General features: G+C 46.8%; 1 protein-coding gene across 2 annotated transcripts in view; it reads left to right on the forward strand.

Annotated features, from left to right (window-relative positions):
* The window catches only part of LOC138303553 (protein FAM118A-like), a 204,894-nt gene that overhangs the window by 162,786 nt on the left and 24,253 nt on the right, over window positions 1-17,855 (forward strand). For both annotated transcript variants that reach the window (XM_069242798.1, XM_069242797.1), the window contains 2 exons: window positions 4,568-4,630; window positions 11,849-11,929. In XM_069242798.1, the coding sequence (XP_069098899.1) occupies window positions 4,568-4,630; window positions 11,849-11,929 (144 nt within the window). The remainder of the gene's footprint in view (window positions 1-4,567; window positions 4,631-11,848; window positions 11,930-17,855) is intronic.

Consider the following 17,855-nt stretch of genomic DNA (forward strand, 5'->3'; position numbering starts at 1 on the left):
ATGCATTAAATAATCCGGAAACCCCTCCGAATCCTGAACAACCCTAGAGGCGTAAAGAGATTCATAGTACTCACAAAATCTGTTAGGTATGAACTCTGGCTCCCGGATTACGCTACCTTCTTCTGCCTGTATTACTGTAATCAAGTTGTTATCTTTGTTTGGACGAATCACCTTTGCCAAAGTGGATCCCGGTCTCTCCCCCTCTCCATACACCCGAGCCGTAGCATATTTCCCCATGTGTTGAACCTCGGCCATCGCAGTGTCTTGAAACTCAGCCAATTTAGCAAGTATGCGGCCCAGAGTCCGGTCATCAGTGCCGAGCACCTGTTCCTGTTCTAACTGTGCCAGATCCGTTCCAGTGTGCATAGGCACCCCCTGATCGACCGCAAAACTCCAGCATGCTTAGCGATTGTGACCCCTCTGATATACACCTTGAATGTTTACCACACTGTGCCCATACTAGCCACCGAACCCTTATTAAGTTGGAAAACGTCTTTAATCGCCGTGGCTAGCTCTTTCCGGAAAACAGAATCTAACAGCGAATAGGGAGGGAAGTGCCACGAGAAAGGGTGGGGGGCACCCGTGCGCCCACAGTCACACTCAACGGGACAGGGGAGTGGTCAGAATATGTCCTCAGCCACAGAGCCCCCGGGTGTGCGCCGCCCAAGAGGCTCTTGGCAACCAGCCACAAATCTATGCGTGTATGCAGATTATGTGCAGAGGAGTAGTACGTATACCCGCCTCTGCCTGAATGCCTTTCTCGCCACACATCCAGCAGCACCAGATCAGATGCCACTTTCGTCACTGCTCTAGCTGCAGCTGCCGGCCTACGGTCTCCCCCACCCGATCTGTCAAGCATGGGGTCTAGCATACAGTTAAAGCCTCCCCCACAGATCTGCGGCAACCCCCCCATGAGCCTGCCCCAGCAGCCAAATCGTAATAAAAGTGAGGATTATCAAAATTTGGGCCATAGAACCCCACCAGCAAAAAAGGAGTAACGCTTCCATCACATCGTGGTACTATATACCTCCCTCCTGGATCCGCCACAACCTCCCTGAGGTCCACACCTGAGTGCCGTGAAGCCCAGATCATTACACCCCGTGCAGGAGTAGTAAAACCTGCCACTACAAATTGTCCTTGTAACCGTCTAGGGTTGAGCATGGGGCTGCCCGGCGCCATTTGCGTCTCTTGCAGAATAGCAAGATTAACTTTGCGCCTGTGTAAGCAGGCTACCACCTTACGGACTTTTCAAGCGTTATTTAAGCCTCTTACATTCCACGTGACCAGTTTAAGCCGGCCCAGAGTCCTCGTGTGATCCGGGTACCAAAGATCATGTGACATTGTATGCATAGTGATCACAATAGCCTGCCAGTCCCGTCCCATTCATATGTCTGCAATCGCTTGATTGGATACATACAGTACAATATCTGCAGTGAAAGTACAAAATACCACTCAACTCCCACCCCCCCCCACAGCAGGCACTGCCCCAACTCGCCTAGCTGACATTAAACACACAACAATCCCCTCTCCCCTACCTGAGTGAACTACCCCTGTTCCCTTCTATAAGTGTGGTATACGCTTAGGTGCATGTTACCCAGCTGCTTGGTGCTGCACCTATACGTCAGCCACCAACAGTTATAACAAACAAACTAGCAAGCGGTAGATTGATTCATATTCCAAAAAAGATGGTAAGTTAGGATCAAAAAGGCTCCTCCATTATTATCAAGGAGCACAAAAATACCAACCACACCCACAGTAACCAGTAGAGCCGGAGTCCCACAACCGACCACCTGAGGGCAGCAAAAGTCCTAAATTATAACAGTATTGTACACAACACCATGGTGCCATCAATACCCCTCCCCCCCTGCGGGCACACTCAAGGAATGGACAATTAAATCTTCAGCTGCATGGGAATCGGTGTTGTCACCACCACAGTCCCCATTCCTCATCGTTCTACGCTTAATAAATTGAGCAAGTTTTTTGTGATCTGTGAAAAACAGCGGCTTTCCGTCCACCTACACACGTAACTTGGCTGGGTAAAGCTTACGATATTCTAGTTGTAGGTCTCTAAGTTGTTTTTTACCGGCAATAAACTGTTGTCTCGCCTCCTGCACTGGCAATGTGAAATCCAGGTATAGCGAGATAGTCATGCCTTCATGATGCAGTGCTCCAGTTCCCTGGCTCGGCGCAGAGCCACGTCCCGGTCCCTGTAGTTCAGTAATCTCGCTATTACAGGGCGTGGAGGGGCACCCAGAGGCGGGCGGGTCGCCAATGAGCGGTGGGCCCTTTCTACTACCATCAAGTCAGAAAAGGTGGTGCGTCCCAGCAGCTAGACTAACAAGCATCCAATAAAACTTTCCATGTTATCAATCGCAGTAGACTCCGCTATACCAACTATGCGTAAATTATTTCTCCTGGATCTGGCCTCCAGGTCATCCACCTTGGCCTGTAAGTAGCTCACGCTTTTACTCAGTTTGGTCTGCCCAGCGTTCAATTCCATCTGACCATGCTCCACCTCTGATACACGCCTTTCCGACTGATCCAACCTCTCCGCATGTGTGTCTAAGCGTTCGGTCATTCTGTCCATGCGGTAGGAGAGGGAATCAATCTTCCCATCTATTTGGGTTAAGCTGTGCTGTATCGCCACCAGAATTTGTCTCAGGTCCTGTTCCTCACCTGCCGGCACACCCGATCCTCCTGCCTGGCCAGGTCCCGCATCTTCGCCAGGGGGACCACCTGTTTTATGCCGGTCAAGTTGCAGCTTGGCTTGGGTTTTGTCTGACTTGCCCATAGTGTAGCTCTCCGGGGGCATGTAGTATCAGTTGAAACTCTCCACGCCACTGCAACGCCACACGCCTCGACCTGCAGGCACCAATTGCACTCTGAGGAGTACTGCACTGTATTGCTCCGACTGCTCTGTCCCACACACCACTAGCCACACCGCTTCGCCCCAGCAAGGACCTGATCCAGGCCGATGTGTCACCTCACCAGTTGCCCAAGGAGCACCCCCAATGTTTTTGCCTTTAAGTCCGCGGGGTCCTCAGTGCGCCGCCCCAGTGCAGCCGTCTCCGGGAGCCAGAGTTCAATAATAGTCGGGGAGAGGGCCGGGGGGCCAATCTCACTGAGTGTGGAACAGTGCCGGCACACTTCAGGACAGGCGGCCGCACAACACTCCCCATTAGGCTCCATAGCGCTGGGCCGCTCCCATGTTCCAACAGCACAGCACAGCACAGCCCCCCACCGCTTCACTCCAGCTCGGCCCCCAGCTGCCTCACCTCTCACCCCCTGCCGTCACCTCTGGCCTATCCGCAACGCAACGTCCGGCTCCAGCTGACGTCTAAGCCACAACCGCTGCTGTTTTCGGCCGTGCCTCCCTCGCACCTCTACAGGACGCCCCCACGCTTCAACCTGCGGCCGGAGGAGGAGCCGCCCAGCCGGGACCGCTTCCAAGCACACCGGCCCGCAGGTCTGTCTAGGCCTCAGTGCTGACCACCGTGGGCACAGGCGACCTCCGCAGCTGCTGCTACAATTTCCATCGCCGGGACAATGACACAGAGAAATGCCGTACCTAGGCAGATTCCGTAGCTCGCTCGTTATGCAGGATTATGAACGGTAGGGTGGCTGAAGGACGCTCTCACAGCGCGGCCATTTTGTGGCTCGGCAAGCGCCCCCTAGAAAAGTAACTTTATAGACCAAACAAAAAATATTTTGGATCAGCTCTAGGTTTTACCAACAGTGGAAAAACGTGCTCAATTATTTGGCCAGAACTTGTTTCTTATGAAATGGAACCGTGTTTTGATGGTGGCTTCACTTGCTGTGGGAGCACACTCTCTGTTCCACTCTGCATGTACAGTGTCAGCAGTGATGCTAAAAGATTTTGGATCTCTCATAGCACTGATGCCTGTTTTTTTAAGTAAGTATCAATATTTCATAATTTTGTTTGCTGAAGTTTTCGTAGGACGATTGGCTCATTATATGCTATTTTTTCTTGAGTTTTCTCACCTGTCTCTTCCTTAAGCTGATATAAGATAGGTAATAGGATTTGCATTGTCTGGGGTGCAGGCTCTAAGTCTCACTGGAGCAAAAATGTGGATGAAGTTGATATGAAAAGGGCAGTTAAGTCATTGTTAATCGTTTTAGAAGAGGGCAAAAAAACTCCATGGTCCGATTTGTTATGGATCCCCATGTAAAACCGACCCATTTGTTGTCGCTCATGAGTTGTTGGACTCCTTCGACTATCAGGGCACTCTTGCATGGTCTTACAAATCAGTTTTAAAGGTTTGTGTGTAATGATCTGGTTTCCTTTAGCTAGTGCTATGGCAAAAGTATTTCCTATAACATGGGCAGTTACAATGTTGTTCTATGCTTTGAATATACTATTATTTGAAACCTAATCAATTTTGAAGTCTCCTAGGTAAATATTGTTCAAAACTGGTTGTTAAATACATAATAAAGCCTGCAAATTGGGCTATTAAGTGGCGCAGTTCGACCATTAGATTGTTTCGACTGAAAAATACTTTTACAGAATGTATATAGATTTATTAAGAATTTTTCCTCTACTTTTCAGGAACAGACAATAAACGAAAGATGATGAAAGACACGCCAAAGAAATACTCCCAAGCTGATGATGGTAAATTTATTTCTTTTATTCAGAAATAGAACAGTTGTCTATGCCCTACAATCATTACAAACATGTTTGCTTGGATGATAATAGGGATACCCTTGCCTTGAGGAATAACTTCCTTATATGATGGGGTATTTTCTCAGTAGCATTTTCTGGACCTTGCTCACTCCGACAACATCTCTCAGAACTCTGATGAGATAGGACAACATAGGTCACCCCTCCCCCCATTACCCATTAATTATTATATTCACATTATTAGGGCTGGTGTAAGACTATGGACCACCAGCCGTGATCTAAGAACATTATTCTCAGTTTATTTTAGTTCTTTCCCTTTTCGTATTCTCCAAGTCTTGCTTCATTTGGTAACAAAAAGAGGATACTAAGGCACACTCCACAGGAGTAAAATAAGTCGCAGTCAGACAATCATGTTCCTTGTAACAAAGTACTGTTTTCATTTCAAACGTCAAAATGGGTGTTGATTCATTCCTCGCAAGGCTGCAGCCGACACGTGTTTCCTCCCACGGACTTTATCAAGGCTGAAATCTCATAAATGGTAGTTCAGAGCAACACCATAATGCGAGATCGGAATTTCATAAAGTACGGAATGGCCACGGTATCCCTGAAGAAAGTAGTAGTAAGCGACCTTCCTCTCTAGAGAGATATAGAGGTTAGTGGTGAATATTACCGCCTGGCAACGGTAAACAATTGAAAACCAAAACAGCAAGGACCATGATAAGCTGTATGTGCACAAACGGAGATCCAGATGATAAGGGTAATGCTTCACTTCATTAAACATGCTGTTACCTTGGAGTGGGGCAGCTGGAGTAGTTTGTAAAACACGGAAACTTCATATGTATTTAGATCTGTGCAGATCTCAAGCCCTAGTGGTGTACCGTGCTCCCCCAGGTAAGTCAATGCAGCCAGCTGAGGGAGGGGTTTCATAAATTACCCTTTTCTCCTTTGTTTTTCAAGGGTAAATCCTTTCTCATCAGGTAACAATTTTAGGAAAAGGTACTTATTTTGTGGAAATGAAGTTCCTTAAGTGTTTCACAAAGAAAACCCAGTAAAGATGGGGCTTACTAGTCTGACAGGCATGCTGTAAGATTTGCCAAGGTTACTCATGGACTTTCATCTACCCTACACGAGTCGTTTAGACACCAGTGATCTAATCAAAGTTGGAAACAATACTAGTGCCGGGTGTTTCCACCTCATTATGGCCTTGAAGGCGAGTAACTGGGAATAACACGAGCAAAGAGATTTTGCTTATGTTTTGCCCACATTATTACTCCTTCAAGAGTCGCTGGTAAGTCCGTTTGCAAAAAACAGAGTTTGAATACATTTTGCACTCTGCTACCAAATGGGAGCGCATGCTTACCCTGATACAAATACCAATAGAACTTGCACTTCTAGATCACTATATGGATGTGATATCCAGCTTGGGTTTTTCAATAATGGATTCTCAGAAAGCTGATGACACAAGCAATAGTAGCGCGGACAGCGGTCTTGTTGGCTCAAGAGCCACCAGCATCTGCTTACTCCCAGTATGGTGTGTAGTACTGGATCAAGAACCACCAGTCCCTTCCTACTCCCAGTGTGGTGTGTAGTGTTATTTTCATCCACTCAAACTAAAAACGTGTCTTGTGAAATCTGAAAATTATGTGGCATATTATGTGCAAATGCTATATACACACAATTATGTGGTAAATGCTGAAGTCATAGAATTACAGAAATCCACTGCCCGTCAACATGAATTATTTTTTTATTAACAATATATTAATGACAGATAAAAAACAACCTAAGCATTCTAATTCCAATTAGTACCTGCTGAACTTTGAAGAAAATAGTTTTTTTCAAGGCATGTTCCACAAATCAAACATATAACAGCTGTGCAAACCATACTTTGTGCACAGTGCACTGCTGATGCCCTCACAGAAGATATTACAGATGGCATTGCCTGTGACGTTTCTGATGACGTATCATATCCCCTCATCCAGTGGCATTATCGTTGGCATCAGTATAGTCAGTGCACATCATCTACCAACAACACAGATCTGTGATCTAAAACAGAGCCACCTGTAGGGTTCTAGGCCCCATCCCTTGGCATGGCAGTTTTGCAAAGGCTGTAACTGAAGGGGAGATCATTATTAAAGGAGAAATCCTCATTGTTCTATTGCGTTGGTTCACAACCGGAGGTCCGGGGACTCCTGGGGGTCCGCGACTGCTTAGAAAATGAAATAATATTAACAGATTAAATTGTGCATAAAGTGGCTAAAGGTGCAATTGAACATTTTAAAACGTACTGTAAATGTGGTGGAATTTGAAATTGGAGGTTAAAAATTTAATTAGTTTCCTCAGATTGATTCATGGGATCAGTGCAGGTGCATCAAACAGAATAGACTATGGGTGAAGTGTGGCTTCCACCAAATTTAGAAAAACTCCAACCTTCCTATTAACATTTTTTTTTTTACTTAAATTGATTTGCAAATTAAACAACATGCTATTTCCATGTGCTTCTCTTATTATTTGTGTGTGTGTTTGATGAATACTTATTTCTGTATTTTTGTGTATTTTTTCACTCATCAAATCCTCAACAATGTTTGGGCCGGGATCCCCGGCTTCTAGGAATGACTGAGTGGGAGGTCCCAAGATTCCAATAATGATTCAGTGGGTGTCCCCGGGCACCTAAAATGATAAAGTGGGGGTCCACAAAAGTCAAAAGGTTGAGAACCACTGTTCTATTGAATTGTCTTAGAAGGCAAATATTCCATCCAGGGCCTGCACCCACCATCCCATGCAGCCAAATCTCATCTGGTGAGGCCTTAGGCTCATGTGGTATTTTATTTTGAGTGTCAGGTTGGAGCCGGTGACCTCCAAGCTATCAACAGATCTCTTCAGCAAGTGCATTAATCCCTGAGCTACAAATCCTGGAGTCTGAAGCTGGGATAGGCAGATTACACACATATTTGTGAAGTAGCTGGTTTAATCTCTCTGAACTACATGACTTTGATTGCAACCAGACAGCTAGAGGATACATGTACATTTTCCAAAGGCCCATTGACCCTTGATTTGTACTGCAGTAACATCATAAGATGCTATGTCACGCGCTATATTGTCTTCAGCTCGTTCCTAACTAAGGACCTCGTTTAGATCTTGGTGAATAGAATAGACCTTCACAAACGTGACGGCTATCTTGCTCGCCGTATTATGATCCCAGCATAACCTACAGAGATTGTAATATGGTGGACGGGATAGCCATGATATTTGTGATGGTGTATTCCATTCCCTGAGTTCTAAATCAGGCCCTTAGTTCAAGGGAAACCCAACCGAGACACATCGCCCATTCAGTTCCCGGACAGACTGGTGTCCTGGGACACCATTGGCAAGGTATCAGGTAATAGACATAATTGGCATCCCTGGTGAAGTTCTGTACATCTCATTGGTCAGCCTAGACACAGGTGTCAGGGCAGCACTTCCAGACCAGCCCCCTCGCACTCATGATGTGAGTATGGATTATGTTGTCATTGCACACTGGTCTCTGGCAGGATGGACTGTCCTAGGTGCATGAAAACAGTGACAGTACCCGGTTACTGAATGGTTAGGGCACAACATTTTGCGGATTACATAGCAGCTAGGAAGATGATCTCAGACACCTTTGGAATGTAGTGTGCTGCAGGTTCCACACTTCCTCCCTGCTTGAACCACTGCTCTTGCTTTCTGCTGCCACTATGATCTGTGGTTTACACATCTAGCCTGCAGGTCAATCAATCAATCAATCAAAAACGTTATATACAGTGCGCTACTCACCCGTGAGGGTCTCAAGGCGCTGGGGGGGGGGTATGGGGAGGGTCACTGTTCGAACAGCCATGTCTTGATTTTCCTTCTGAAAAGCAAGAGGTCTTGGGTCTTGCGAAGGTTGGTGGGGAGGGAGTTCCAGGCCTTGGGGGCGAGGTAGGAGAAGGATATGCCTCCTGTGGTGGTGCGATGAATGCGGGGGACTGTGGCGAGTGCGAGGTCTGCAAATCGGAGGTGGCGGTTGGGAGTGTGGAAGTTCACTGTTTCGTTGAGGTAGGTTGGGCCGGCGTTGTGGAGGGACTTGTGCGTGAGGATGAGGATTTTGAAGGTGATCCTCTTGTCGATGGGGAGCCAGTGAAGGGATTTGAGGTGTTATGAGATGTGTTCACGGCGAGGGAGGTCCAGGATGAGGCGTGCTGCTGTGTTCTGGATTCTCTGGAGTTTGCGTTTGAGTTTGATTGTGATGCCGGCGTAGAGGGCATTTCCGTAGTCTAGCCTGCTGATGATGAGTGCATGGGTGACGGTCTTTCTGGTCTCTATGGGAATCCATTTGAAGGTTTCTTTCAGCGTGCGGAGTGTGTTGAAACAGGAGGAGGTGTCGGCGTTGATTTGCTGGCTCATGGATAGGGAGGGGTCCAGGATGCTTCCAAGGTTGCGTGCGTAGTTTGCAGGGGTAGGTGCGGGGCCTAGGGCGGTGGGCCACCAGGAGTCGTCCCATATGGTTTTGTTGGGGCCAAAAATGATTATTTTGGTTTTGTTGGAGTTGAGCTTGAGGTGGTTAGCTGTCATCCAAGTGGCGGTGTCAAGGAGTGCAGCGTGGAGGTTGGTTTTGGCAGTCGTAGGGTGAGGGAGATGATGAGTTGGGTGTCGTCTGCGTAGGAGAAGATGGTGATTCCGTGTGGTCGGAGGATGTTGGCGAGCGGGGTCATGTAAATGTGGGAGAGGGTGGGGCTGAGGGGGGATCCTTGGGGGACACAGCAGATGATTTTGGTGGCAGTGGAGTGGAAAGGAGCGAGGCGTACTTTTTGGGTTCTGTTGGTGAGGAAGGACGTATGGCAGTCTATGGCTTTGTGTCGAATCCCTGTGTTGTGGAGGCGTGTGCGGAGTGTATGGTGGCAGACAGTGTCAAAGGCAGCGGAGAGGTCCAAGAGGATGAGTGCGGCGGTCTCGCCCTTGTTGACTCTGGTTCTGATGTCGTCAGTACATGCGATGAGGGCGGTTTCCCTGCTGTGGTTCTTGCGGAACCCGTACTGGGAGGGGTCAAGTATGTTGTTTTCCTCATGGAAGTGGGATAGGCGGGTGTTTACTAGTTTTTCAGCGACCTTGGCGGCGAAGGGGAGGAGAGAGATGGGGGGGCAGTTGGAGAGGTCGTCCGGGTCAGCTTTGGGCTTTTTTTAGGAGTGCAGTGATTTCTGCGTGCTTCCAGGGGTATGGGAAGGTGGCGGTGTCGAATGAGGTGTTGATTATGTCGCGAAGCTTGGGGCGATGGTTGGGCTGGCTTTGTTGTAGATGCGATGGGGGCAGGGGGCAGAGGGGTATCCAGAGTGGATAGAATTCATTGTTATTTCAGTTTCTTCGTCGGTGGTTGGGGCCCAGGTGGTTAGTAGATTGGGGGGGGTGTGAGGGGGGTCTGTGTTGGACGGGTGGGGGGGGGTGAAACTATTGTGTATGTCTAGGATTTTGCGGTCGAAGTGGTTTGAGAGGGAGTCGCAGAGGAGTTGTGTGTGCGTGGGGTCTACGTTGCTGGCTTTGGGTTTGGAGAGCTCTTTGATGATGGTAAAGAGTTCTTTGCTGTTGTGGGAGTTACTGTCTATGTGTTCCTTGTAGTATGCTCTTTTAGTGGCGCGTATGACTTGGTGGTGATTGCGAATGGAGGTTTTGAGGGTGGAGAAGTTAGTGGTTGAGTGTTCCTGTGCCAGGCTTTCTCTGCTTTGCCGCATTTGCGCTTGGAGTCTTGGAGTTCAGTGGTGAACCATGGGGCGTTCTTGATGTTGCGGGTGGTGATGTTTTTTTCTGTGGGGGGGGCCAGTAAGTCTGCGCAAATGGTGATCCATTTTGTGGGCAGCAGTGTTGGGGTCGTTGGTGTGGGTGGAGGGTTCTGCGCTAGTTGGGAGTTCAGGTGTTCTGTGGGGATCTTGTCCCACAAGTGGTAGGGTGTGGTGTGTTGGTGGTGATGTGTGGGGGGTGTGGCGAAGGAGAAGTGGACACAGTGGTGGTCGTTCCAGTGGGGTTCGGTGGTGTGGGCGTAGGTTATGTGTTGGCTCGAAGTGAAGATTGCGTCTAGTGTGTGTCCTGCTGAGTGTGTGGGTGCTGTGACCAGTTGTTTGAGTCTGAGGTTGGTGAGCTTGTCTAGGAGGGAAGAGGAGTTGTGGTCTTGAGGGTTTTCCAAGTAAAAGTTGAAATCACTGAGGAGGATGTAGTCTGTGGAGGTGAGTGCGTGAGGGCTGATGGTGTTGGCGATGGTGTCGCAGAAGGGGTGGCGTGGCCCTGGGGGTCTGTATATGAGTGTACCTCTGAGGGTGGTATTGTTGTTTATGTGGATTAGGAAGTGCATGTGTTGGTGGTGACCTTAATGGTGTCTTTGTGCAGGATGGCGATGCCACCTCCTGGTTTGTGTAGGAGGTCTTTGCATTGGAGTTTGTACCCATCAGGGGTGGCTGTGGCTATGTCGGGCTCAGATGAGTGGTTCGTCCAGGTTTCCGTGAGGAAGACGATGTCAGGTGAGTGTGATGTGATGAGGTTCCAGAGTTCTATGGCATGTTTGTGTAGGGATCGGGTGTTTAGGAGTAGGCAGTTGAGATGGTTGTGGGGGGTGTTGTTGTTGTGTTGTGCGATGGTGTTGGTGTGGGTGTTTGTGGTGTTGCTGTGGGTTGTGGAGGAGTTGTTGTGGAGTGTGTTCAGGTTGTAGGTTTTGTTGTGGTGGGGGCTGTTGGGGTGTGCAGGGGTTCTGGGGGAATCTGTTGCATTGAGGTTGTGGTGTTTGGTGTGGGGGCTCTGGGGTTGGTGTGGGCCATGTGTGTGTTAGAGGTGTGAGAGGTGGAGAAGGAGAATCGGCAGGCGTAGCAGCTGAAGGGTCCCTGTGTGTGTGTGTGGGGTTGGATTGGGTGCATGCGGGGCATGGTCCTGGGTTGAGGGAGTAGAGTGTGTTTGTGGAGTAGTGTTGTCTGGGGGGGTCTTGGCTGGGGAGACCAGGGGGACTGGCACTGGGCGCGGTCCAGGCGCGGACGGGCGCAGACAAGGTTGCCTCTGGCATGCCAGCGGCGCGCCCGCCATTAAGAGGGTGGGGTGGGAACCATATACCCTATTAAGTTGGTGCTCCTTGCATAGCTGCATCCTTTGGCCTGCAGAACCTCAGTGCTTTGAATGAGAAGCACATGAAGACGTAGAAGAATCCTGAGAGGATACTAGCTTCTTTTCTTTTCTTCTTTTTAGCACCCTTGTCATCTCCAGGGACCCCACCTTACTGCACTAACCAAACCTATCATCAGGAGGCCAGCCCACACCAGCGCACAGGTGAGACAACGGGCCTTCTACACAATGCAGTGTGTCCGTCAGGTGGGATCTGCTAAACGTATCACTGGTTCCTCTGTGCTTGGCGTTCTGTGGTTGTCTGACTGGGATGTTCCTGGGATTGAAATCGGGGCCTTGATGGTTGTCACAGATATCTACATAAGGCACATTAAACCCCTGATCTGTTGCTGGATTTCAAACCAGTGCCCCAGTCAGGGATTTCAAAGAACCACCAAAACCGACATGCCACCTTGACGTGTCCACCTGCGACCACTCTGCACTAACTCCTGTCACAAACCACCACTGACTCTTCTCATCCCCTCTGACAGCTGCAACTGCTTTAAACTTGATACCAGCCAATGCAAGATAACCACACCACACCCCCGTACTCTGCTCATTCTGAATCCAGCTGCAAAACAGTATATTCCAAATGGCTTCCATGTGCTTGTCTTCATGTCATCCTTTCCTGTCTCTGTACAACCACAGCCTGACAGGTTTGGACTACGGAAGCTTTACAGCACTCTTCCTAGTAGTTCATGTACCTCAGCGTGGCATCGCCATAAGACTCCGCATAGTAAGGCAACGCGATTGCTGTGTTTTCTGTTTTAACATTTCTTTATTGGCTAGTGACATAACACGATGTATAGCAACAGTTTCCAGTCTTCATCTACCCATAGGATGCCACATGTCTTTCCTCCCATTTCTGTATGTATGCATTTGCATGTAAATAGCTCAAAGCTGGTTGGGAAGTCACTGAGTACTCAACACTACTTGGGAGGCGACCTGTAAGGTTGTTTTGATCAGGTGGGGATTACACTATTACATTTCAAGTCCCTAGATCACAGTATGTTGAATATAGAGCCAGCTCCTGGATCCAAACCTAAAGTTGTCAGCTCTAGCCACTAACCTAGATCTCCATCCCATTTTTGGTGTGAATCTATCAAGTAATGTAATCTGTAGTCTTTAACGCAAGTTAAGCTCAAGAGACTTCTTCTCTCCAGTGACCTTACTCTCGGTCTGTAGTTTCTGCCATTTTCTGCTCGGTGGACAAAAGCTTGTTCTCTACTTCCAGAAGTTGGGAGTTCTCCGGCTATAAAAGCCCATACACATGGTAGACGTGCAGCATTGCGTAAAACTAAGGGTCCGCTTCACAAGGACTGTTTCACACCTATGGGAGACACAAGTGAACTTAGTCAATGCAAAAACGCTGGAATGTGAAAAAAACGCTTTAGCTAAAAAGAGTTTATGTCAACAGGCTCCTCCTGTTGCTTATCACATCTAACACAATCACACAGAATATGGATGAAGCAGCACAAATGCATGTTGCAGACAATGACAATAAAATGCACATTTATCCCATGGTTAAAATGCCACTAAAAAACCTACATCCTAAAACCTACTTCTGTGCACTACGTTAGGAAGCATGGAATGGTATAGTTTGCATCTATAGCTTCTTAGGAAGAGCCAGTGCCCTGCGTACCTGTTTACAGCCAAGGGCTTTAATTAACAGTAGTATGGGAGGTCATGTTTCCTGCAAAAGGCAATGGTGTGTTGCATCAGCTCCTCTCTTCCCGGCCTTGCGCGTTTGGTAGAAAGTGCGATACAGCAGTATCTCTGGCAGTCAAGATCTTTTCTGACAGTACCTTGCTTGATAATCTGGGGCAAAGGGCCTCTCCTGACAAGTGATCAAGTGGCGGTCCTTTTATATTATATCATATCTAAGATGGAATTTCCAACATCACTTTAGGAATGTCTGGTATTTCCAATGAGCATCAAGATGCTAGTCTGAGGACACGTTCTTATATAGAAATAATCTAATGATATGACAGTACATTGTTTTGGTTATTGTCTTGTTTGAACTTGGAATGGATACAACAAGGCACTTGTTCGATACTGGTGTTGCATCAGGTGTGTAATTGATGTGTATATCCCAGTGACTTGACACTTTCACAGGTTCTTGGAAAAATAATGACAGGCTGCATCTGAGCAATGGCAGACCTGTTGATGATTCTGCAATAATACAGAAAATGGAGACTCAGCCTGTTTAAAACGGACTCACCACTTTTTTCCTTTCCACCAGCAGCCCGCTAGGAAGTCTGGTAAATTCAAAAATGTAATTAACATAATGTTCCAAGTGATTAAGAATGTGGTAACAGACCAGACTTTTTGATTCATGTATACCTGCCTTCAAATGGATTAAAATGTAAGGCCACCTGGGACTCTTTCTTAATTATATAAATTCACATGGTTCCCTGAGATATCGAAGGGTTGGGACAGGTGACTTTAATCCTATATGTGACTCCAATCTGTATCAGAGACTGATAAAGCTGATGCTTTTTGGAATATTCCAACTTTCTGCAGTATGTTTGCTAGAGCTGATTGCTGTGTTATACACTTTCTGGATGACATACATGCTTTATCATTAAAATCACTGAATAGGTGATTAGATTCCAACATTCTTCAAAATCCTATTTATTTCTCTAGGAAAATGTGCCCCACTTTACTAGATTTTTGTGAGTTTAAATACATATCTTTGTACAGTTCAGCTCTTTTAATAGTAGGTTTAGAACTAAAAGCAATCACCTCCCACTTGAATGAGATATCCCATTTGAATTGTTCCCTAAGAATAAGGCATTAGGCCAATCAGAAGGCACACAGGTGTGATGCAGATTCAATAATTCTCCTACTTCAGACCTTTTTGGTGTTTCATCAAATCTTTCACTCCCTCAAGACTCCAGTGCAATGCAATCAAGTAAAACTTGCACAAAGGGTTCAACGTTTATGCTGGGTGTAAACTGGTTTTAATGAAGGTGTGAAAAATGATAATATTAAGTCTGTTGACTAAGTGACAATAATACAGTTCGAGGGAGCAATTGGGTCCACTCATAATTCTGGTGTTCTAAAGCCCAGTGGTGCCCAAATAAGCGTTCTCAAACAAGACATTCTGCTTTGGCCTACATTGAACCGTATGCCGCTCCTTGTGTTGGTCGATCATTGTTTCTGTTTGTCGCGTTGTTCGCCCTCCATAAATCATATTGCAGAAACAACAGATGCAATACATCACTCTGGTCGAGTTACAGTTTGTTAGTGATTTCAGGGTGTAATTTATCTGGTTGTGGCTGAACACAAGAAGGGTGTTACACCATGTTGGATTACTATATAAGTTTCTAATTAGCTTTCCATCATGTTTGATAGACAAGTCAAGAACAATTATGGATTTATTAAACTACGTAAATACAAGACCAGATAGTGTTGTGTATAGATATGTGACAAAAGACTGCAGAGGCCCTAGGGAATTAGTCCAGATCATGAAGATGTCATCAACATATCTTTTCCACCAGTGTATGTGGCTCAAATAGGTAGTGTTGGAAAGTGGATTATTGGTAAGGGCAGGTAGGTACCTACACTTTCCAATAGGCCACTAACCCCCATTTAGGTCCAGTTAGGTCTCAATAAATTAAACCCAGCTCATCCCTTGGTAGCTTGGCAACAAGCAACAAGGCTTAACTAAGGAGACAAGAGTGTAAAGCTTTTGAAAATCACAAAACAGTAAATAAGTAAAACACAATAAAAATCCAACACCAATTTATAAAAATAGATTATATTTGTATTTTTAAAATGACACCAAAACGATTAAAACTGGCTCATAGAAACTATAGGCCCCAATCTAGTCATCTGGTCGCATTAGACCAGGGCAAAGTGAGGCCAACCATGATGGAGCCCTGCTCAGCTACTGCAAGCAGGAGGCCTCGGTCAGAAGTTTACCTTCGGATTTTCTTCAGCAGGAAGTCACCAATCTGATCCTATCTCCATGGAGTCCTCTTCGGATACGCGTTGCAGGAGACATCGGTCAAGAATTCTACCTTTGGACTTAGACGATTTTTCAGAACAGAAATCTTCATCTGGGCCAAAGCTGAATCTTGATCCGACATCCCTGGAACCCTCCTTGGATACGCTGCGTGGGAAGTCCCGGTCAACTTTTTTTACGTTCGGACTGTGTCACTTTTGGAGCTTTTTCCTTCTGACAGGGGTCGACCCTCCTCAGCAAGTCGATTTTGATTCAGTGTCATCGGATTACCTTTCTAGGAGCCCCTGATGAAATCCTGGAAGTATGGGGCTCTGGAGCTTTTTAGCTGGACGAACCTGCAAGTCAGACCAGGTCGCGGTTGAGGTAAGCCGGCTTGACTCACCACGGTAGGTTGGGCCCTTTATGGAGCTTTTTTCCAAAAGTTCTCCAAACTTCTGGATCTTCGTCCAAAAGGTCTTTGAAGGTCCTTTAGAAGTCCACATCTCACCCCAAAGTTCCAGAAGCTCTGAGTTGCTCTTTGAAGGTTAGGACTCCAATTCCCAGAATGCACCTGGTTCAAATCCAAAAATGACCACTACACACTGGTCAGTTCCTTCAGGTTTTGAGGCAGGGGACTCTGGTTAGCTATTTTTCACCTGTAGCAAGCAGGGAGTCCCTTCTTGAACCAGTTGAAGACAGGCAAAGTCCTTTTAGTGGTGAAGCCCAAGTGTGCAGCTGGTGTAGCCCTTCAGAGTGCAGTGTCCAGGTGCAGGTCATGGGTCCAGCAGGGCAGTCTTCTTTATTCTGTCAGCGTTCCTTCTAGGGATCTGAGGTGTGAGTGCAGCTCTGCCAAATGTATCCTTGCTCCTGGGGTGAAAAGCAGGGGGAGGCAGCTGTCCAATCAGAAGCAAGCCACTACCCTCTTGGATGACCACTTCCTGGGAAGTGTGGCAAAATCAATCCCAGGGAGCAACATTCCTTAAAAATCCTAAATTTCAGAAACTGAATTTCTGAGGTTATATCTGTCTGAGCCCACCCACTGGTGTGGCTAAAAATCCTTAACACACCCCTCTCCTGCCTTCTCCTAATCTAATCAAGAAGGCACCTGGTTGTCTGTGTTTGCAGGATATGGGGAGGCCCTCAGGTGCTCCAAATGTCCTTCCCTCCTTTGAAGACCAGTTTGGCTGCTCTCCCCCCATCATGTTTCATCATCTGCTGAGGCAGATCTCCTTCCCCAGATACTTCCTTTGTGTTCAGCCCAGGCCACTTTACTCCTCATCAAGACAGCCTGGCCAGGCTGCCAGAGGCTGGCCAATCAGAGAAGGGCTCTACAGAGCTGAAGCTGGCAACTTTCAGGTAGAATTTTAAAACCCTTTCCCTGAACTAGTTATAATAAATCCAACAAAGGCAAGTTATGGGATCTATTTTAATGTTTAATTTGACACCAAACTTGAAGTATCTTGCTCCTATGGGGACTTTATTAATTAAAATATAATCTCCCCATTTTAGCCTATGGAGCCCATTGACTACAGTGAGGGGAAAAGGAATTTGGCAATTTTACCTTACCAGGGCTTATAAAAACAATATTTATAAGGTCCCTGCTTATCGTTACATGGCACCCAGCCCTAGAAGCACTTAGGGCACACCTTAGGGGTGACTGTGTAAAAATAAGGTAGTTTAAGACTTTGCAAGTACTTAATTCCAAAGTCGAATCTGAAGGCAGGCCTGCCTTCAAAATGACACTGGGAACCTCAGCAGTACACCTATGGGTGCACCACCTATGCTGGGGTCCCTAAACCTACATGCCCTACCATGTACATGAGACTTATAGGTAGGTTGATATAGCCAATAATAATTAGCCTAATTTGCATACTCATTTTACACAGAGCACAGGCCCTGGGACATGTTAGCAGTAAGCGTGTTAGTCAAGCCAAACTTGATAAAAATCTTTCTGTTTATCAATCAATAGTAAATATAAACATGTGGCAGCTTGACACCGTTCTGAAATATTACTAGCATTTAAGCTGTATGTCAGGGAATCCCTGTGGTCTTCTGACCCGTGTTTTTTAATGTTTATTCCTTCTCTATTCATCTCAAACACAACTGACCAACATGTGTTTCGCATCCTGTACAATGATATGT

Source organism: Pleurodeles waltl, chromosome 7 (genome assembly GCF_031143425.1).
Source record: "Pleurodeles waltl isolate 20211129_DDA chromosome 7, aPleWal1.hap1.20221129, whole genome shotgun sequence".
NCBI lineage: Eukaryota > Metazoa > Chordata > Amphibia > Caudata > Salamandridae > Pleurodeles > Pleurodeles waltl.